The sequence below is a fragment of the Oncorhynchus tshawytscha genome, linkage group LG05 (assembly GCF_018296145.1).
Source record: "Oncorhynchus tshawytscha isolate Ot180627B linkage group LG05, Otsh_v2.0, whole genome shotgun sequence".
Taxonomy (NCBI): Eukaryota; Metazoa; Chordata; class Actinopteri; order Salmoniformes; family Salmonidae; genus Oncorhynchus; species Oncorhynchus tshawytscha.
The window spans coordinates 88,310,933-88,317,583 of NC_056433.1; the positions used below are offsets into that span (position 1 = coordinate 88,310,933).

Here is a 6,651-nt window from a genome sequence, read left to right on the forward strand (position 1 = left end):
ATCCATACTGACCTAGTGTGTTGGCTATCATCCATACTGACCTAGTGTGTTGGCTATCATCCATACTGACCTAGTGTGTTGGCTATCATCCATACTGACCTAGTGTGTTGGCTATCATCCATACTGACCTAGTGTGTTGGCTATCATCCATACTGACCCAGTGTGTTGGCTATCATCCATACTGACCTAGTGTGTTGGCTATCATCCATACTGACCTAGTGTGTTGGCTATCATCCATACTGACCTAGTGTGTTGGCTATCATCCATACTGACCCAGTGTGTTGGCTATCATCCATACTGACCTAGTGTGTTGGCTATCATCCATACTGACCTAGTGTGTTGGCTATCATCCATACTGACCCAGTGTGTTGGCTATCATCCATACTGACCCAGTGTGTTGGCTATCATCCATACTGACCCAGTGTGTTGGCTATCATCCATACTGACCTAGTGTGTTGGCTATCATCCATACTGACCTAGTGTGTTGGCTATCATCCATACTGACCTAGTGTGTTGGCTATCATCCATACTGACCTAGTGTGTTGGCTATCATCCATACTGACCCAGTGTGTTGGCTATCATCCATACTGACCCAGTGTGTTGGCTATCATCCATACTGACCCAGTGTGTTGTCTATCATCCATACTGACCCAGTGTGTTGTCTATCATCCATACTGACCCAGTGTGTTGTCTATCATCCATACTGACCCAGTGTGTTGTCTATCATCCATACTGACCCAGTGTGTTGTCTATCATCCATACTGACCCAGTGTGTTGTCTATCATCCATACTGACCCAGTGTGTTGTCTATCATCCATACTGACCCAGTGTGTTGTCTATCTACAGATCTATCATCCATACTGACCCAGTGTGTTGTCTATCTACAGATCTATCATCCATACTGACCCAGTGTGTTGTCTATCTACAGATCTATCATCCATACTGACCCAGTGTGTTGTCTATCTACAGGTCTATCATCCATAGTGACCCAGTGTGTTGTCTATCTACAGGTCTATCCCACACCCCACGCTCTGAGAAGTTTGAGATCTCTTACAACGTCAACGATGTGGAGACGTATCTGAAATACACCAAGAGCATCAAGGACTTCCTGGAGATGTACGATGAGGAGAGGCAGACCGACCAGAACAAGTACGAAGACTGTGGAGGCAAGTACAGACTAGTAGAAACTAGTAGACACTAGTACAGACTAGTAGAAACTAGTACAGACTAGTAGACACTAGTAGACACTAGTACAGACTAGTAGGCTCTGGTACAGACTAGTAGAAACTAGTACAGACTAGTAGACACTAGTAGACACTGGTACAGACTAGTAGAAACTAGTACAGACTAGTAGACACTAGTAGACACTAGTACAGACTAGTAGGCTCTGGTACAGACTAGTAGAAACTAGTACAGACTAGTAGACACTAGTAGACACTGGTACAGACTAGTAGAAACTAGTACAGACTAGTAGAAACTAGTAGACACTAGTACAGACTAGTAGAAACTAGTACAGACTAGTAGACACTAGTAGACACTGGTACAGACTATTAGAAACTAGTACAGACTAGTAGACACTAGTAGACACTGGTACAGACTAGTAGAAACTAGTACAGACTAGTAGAAACTAGTAGACACTAGTACAGACTAGTAGAAACTAGTACAGACTAGTAGACACTAGTAGACACTGGTACAGACTAGTAGAAACTAGTACAGACTAGTAGAAACTAGTAGACACTAGTACAGACTAGTAGACACTAGTAGACACTGGTACAGACTAGTAGAAACTAGTACAGACTAGTAGAAACTAGTAGACACTAGTACAGACTAGTAGACACTGGTACAGACTAGTAGAAACTAGTACAGACTAGTAGACACTAGTAGACACTGGTACAGACTAGTAGAAACTAGTACAGACTAGTAGACACTAGTAGACACTGGTACAGACTAGTAGAAACTAGTACAGACTAGTAGAAACTAGTAGACACTAGTACAGACTAGTAGAAACTAGTACAGACTAGTAGACACTAGTAGACACTGGTACAGACTAGTAGAAACTAGTACAGACTAGTAGAAACTAGTAGACACTAGTACAGACTAGTAGACACTAGTAGACACTGGTACAGACTAGTAGAAACTAGTACAGACTAGTAGAAACTAGTAGACACTAGTACAGACTAGTAGTCACCAGTACAGACTAGTAGACACTGGTACAGACTAGTGTAAAGTAGTACAGACTAGTAGAAACTAGTAGACACTAGTACAGACTAGTAGGCACTAGTACAACTAGTAGAAACTAGTAGACACTAGTACAGAGTAGTAGAAACTTGTAGACACCAGTACAGACTAGTAGAAACTAGTACAGACTAGTAGACACTAGTACAGACTAGTAGACACCAATACAGACTAGTAGACACTGTTACAGACTAGTAGACACTAGTACAGACTAGTAGACACCAGTACAGACTAGTAGACCCCAGTACAGACTAGTAGACACAGGTACAGACTAGTAGACCCCAGTACAGACTAGTAGAAACTAGTACAGACTAGTAGAAACTAGTAGACACTAGTACAGACTAGTAGACACTAGTAGACATTCGTACAACTAGTAGAAGCTAGTAGACACTAGTACAGACTAGTAGACACTGCTACAGACTAGTAGACACTAGTACAGAATACTAGAAACTAGTACAGAATAGTAGACACTAGTACAACTAGTAGAAACTAGTAGAGACTACTACAGACTAGTAGACACTAGTACAGACTAGTAGAAACTAGTACAGACTAGTAGACCCTAGTACAACTAGTAGAAACTAGTAGAGACTAGTACAGACTAGTAGACACTAGTACAGACTAGTAGCCCTGTTAGGGTTTAGTTATGCTGTGTCTGGTGTACTAATGTACCCTGTTAGGGTTTAGTTATGCTGTGTCTGGGGTATTAATGTACCCTGTTAGGGTTTAGATATGCTGTGTCTGGGGTATTAATGTACTAATGTACCCTGTTAGGGTTTAGTTATGCTGTGTCTGGGGGTATTAATGTACTAATGTACCCTGTTAGGGTTTAGTTATGCTGTGTCTGGGGTATTAATGTACCCTGTTAGGGTTTAGTTATGCTGTGTCTGGGGGTATTAATGTATTAATATACCCTGTTAGGGTTTAGTTATGCTGTGTCTGGTGTATAATTTACCCTGTTAGGGTTTAAATATGCTGTGTCTGGGGTATTAATGTACTAATGTACCCTGTTAGGGTTTAGTTATGCTGTGTCTGGGGGTATTAATGTACTAATGTACCCTGTTAGGGTTTAGTTATGCTGTGTCTGGGGTACTAATGTACCCTGTTAGGGTTTAATTATGCTGTGTCTGGGGTATTAATGTACCCTGTTAGGGTTTAGTTATGCTGTGTCTGGGGTATTAATGTACTAATGTACCCTGTTAGGGTTTAGTTATGCTGTGTCTGGGGTATTAATGTACCCCGTTAGGGTTTAGTTATGCTGTGTCTGGGGGTATTAATGTACTAATGTACCCTGTTAGGGTTTAGTTATGCTGTGTCTGGTGTATTAATGTACTAATGTACCCTGTTAGGGTTTAGTTATGCTGTGTCTGGTGTACTAATGTACCCTGTTAGGGTTTAGTTATGCTGTGTCTGGGGTATTAATGTACCCTGTTAGGGTTTAGTTATGCTGTGTCTGGTGTACTAATGTACCCTGTTAGGGTTTAGTTATGCTGTGTCTGGGGTATTAATGTACCCTGTTAGGGTTTAGTTATGCTGTGTCTGGTGTACTAATGTACCCTGTTAGGGTTTAGTTATGCTGTGTCTGGGGTATTAATGTACCCTGTTAGGGTTTAGTTATGCTGTGTCTGGGGTATTAATGTACCCTGTTAGGGTTTAGTTATGCTGTGTCTGGTGTACTAATGTACCCTGTTAGGGTTTAGTTACTGGTCTATATTGTCTGCTCAGGTGACTGATCTAATTGGTCTCTCTGTGCCTGTAGCATTACCTGAATCGTACAGGGACCGTGGTGAGCTGGAGAGTGACCTTGGAGCGAGGAAGGCCTGCAGGTTCAAGCGGACCTGGCTGGGACCCTGTGCTGGTCTGGATGGTCACGACGAAAACTTTGGCTTCAAGGATGGGAAACCCTGTCTGATCGCCAAGCTCAACAGGATCATCAACTTCCGACCAAGGGTATGTCCACCTGCCCCACGCTAATCTAGTTTATACCGTTGATTAGCTAACTCTCAGAAAATGTATTTATTTATTTTAGGTTTCTTAATATGATAATGCTGATTGGTCTGTCTGTGATAGGTTAATATGATAATGCTGATCGGTCTGTCTGTGATAGGTTAATATGATAATGCTGATTGGTCTGTCTGTGATAGGTTAATATGATAATGCTGATTGGTCTGTCTGTGATAGGTTAATATGATAATGCAGATTGGTCTGTCTGTGAAAGGTTAATATGATAATGCTGATTGGTCTGTCTGTGATAGGTTAATATGATAATGCTGATTGGTCTGTCTGTGATAGGTTAATATGATAATGCTGATCGGTCTGTCTGTGATAGGTTAATATGATAATGCAGATTGGTCTGTCTGTGATAGGTTAATATGATAATGCTGATTGGTCTGTCTGTGATAGGTTAATATGATAATGCTGATTGGTCTGTCTGTGATAGGTTAATATGATGATGCTGATTGGTCTGTCTGTGATATGTTAATATGATAATGTGGATTGGTCTGTCTGTGATAGGTTAATATGATAATGCTGATTGGTCTGTCTGTGATAGATTAATATGATAATGCTGATTGGTCTGTCTGTGATAGGTTAATATGATAATGTTGATTGGTCTGGGTTTTGTTTCAGCCTCCAACCAACAGTGCTTCCGTCCCTGAAGCCGGCCAGAGCAGAGTCCAGACCAACGTTATCCCCATCCACTGTCAGAACAAGGTACGCCACACATGGCACTGTGAAGCACATCATGAACATATACAGTGTACTGCATCCAAAATTGCACCCTATTCCCTATATAGTACACTACTGTTGACCAGGGTCAATAGGGCTCTGGTGAAAAGTAGTGCACTCTATAGGGTGCCATTTCTGATGCAACCACACCATGAAGCTTTAGTTATCTGGATAAATGCTATGCTAGGTCTCTGTATGTGGTTTTTACCTTCGGGAAAGTCCACTAACTGGGATGCCATCCTGTCATTCTCTACAGAGAGAGGAGGATGCTAGCAAGATTGGTGAGATCAAGTACTACGGCATGGGCATGGGGTTCCCCCTCCAGTACTACCCCTACTATGGCAAGCTGCTGCACCCCAATTACTTACAGCCTCTGGTGGCCATCCAGTTTACCAACCTCACCTTCAACGAGGAGCTGCGTCTTGAGTGCAAAGTGTATGGAGCGAACATTGACTACAGCGAGAAAGATCGCTACCAAGGACGATTTGACGTTAAGTTCACCATCACCAATTTATGACCTCAGCTATGAAAATAGCACTTTTTCTCTGCCCCTATTTCAAAACAAGTTGATTTAAGAGAAATAAAGAAAAATAGTTCAATTAAAACATGACTTGTCTTGGAACAAACTTTCATAATATACGGGACCTACAGTTAATCTGTGTGCTTTACACCGGCTTTTCATAATGTCTAGGGTTAGAATGTACATCACACCGGCTTTTCATAATGTCTAGGGTTAGAATGTACATCACACCGGCTTTTCATAATGTCTAGGGTTAGAATGTACATCACACCGGCTTTTCATAATGTCTAGGGTTAGAATGTACATCACACCGGCTTTTCATAATGTCTAGGGTTAGAATGTACATCACACCGGCTTTTCATAATGTCTAGGGTTAGAATGTACATCACACCGGCTTTTCATAATGTCTAGGGTTAATGTACATCACACCGTGTGCTAATGTCTAGGGTTAGAATGTACATCACACCGGCTTTTCATAATGTCTAGGGTTAGAATGTACATCACACCGGCTTTTCATAATGTCTAGGGTTAGAATGTACATCACACCGGCATAATGTCTAGGGTTAAATGTCATCACACCGTTTTCATAATGTCTAGGGTTAGAATGTTCACACCGGCTTTTCATAATGTCTAGGGTTAGAATGTACATTACACCGGTCTTTTCATAATGTCTACAGTTAATCTGTGTGCTTTACACCGGCTTTTCATAATGTCTCAGGGTTAGAAATGTACATTACACATAATGTCTACAGTTAATCTGTGTGCTTTACACCGGCTTTTCATAATGTCTAGGGTTAGAATGTACATTACACCGGCTTTTCATAATGTCTAGGGTTAATCTGTACATTACACCGGCTTTTCATAATGTCTAGGGTTAGAATGTACATTACACCGGCTTTTCATAATGTCTAGGGTTAGAATGTACATTACACCGGCTTTTCATAATGTCTAGGGTTAGAATGTACATTACACCGGCTTTTCATAATGTCTAGGGTTAGAATGTACATTACACCGGCTTTTCATAATGTCTAGGGTTAGAATGTACATTACACTTTTCATAATGTCTAGGGTTAGAATGTACATTTTTTCATAATGTCTAGGGTTAGAATGTACATTACACCGGCTTTTCATAATGTCTAGGGTTAGAATGTACATCACACCGGCTTTTCATA

The 6,651-nt window shown here is 41.2% G+C and overlaps 1 protein-coding gene across 1 annotated transcript in view; it reads left to right on the forward strand.

Moving 5' to 3' along the window:
- The window catches only part of LOC112251468 (sodium/potassium-transporting ATPase subunit beta-233-like), a 32,636-nt gene extending 27,067 nt beyond the window's left edge, over positions 1-5,569 (forward strand). The window contains exons 3-6 of the mRNA XM_042322661.1: positions 1,011-1,166; positions 3,992-4,182; positions 4,861-4,944; positions 5,216-5,569. Of these exons, the coding sequence (XP_042178595.1) occupies positions 1,011-1,166; positions 3,992-4,182; positions 4,861-4,944; positions 5,216-5,476 (692 nt within the window). The 3' untranslated portion in view covers positions 5,477-5,569. The remainder of the gene's footprint in view (positions 1-1,010; positions 1,167-3,991; positions 4,183-4,860; positions 4,945-5,215) is intronic.
- Positions 5,570-6,651: the final 1,082 nt, after the last annotated feature.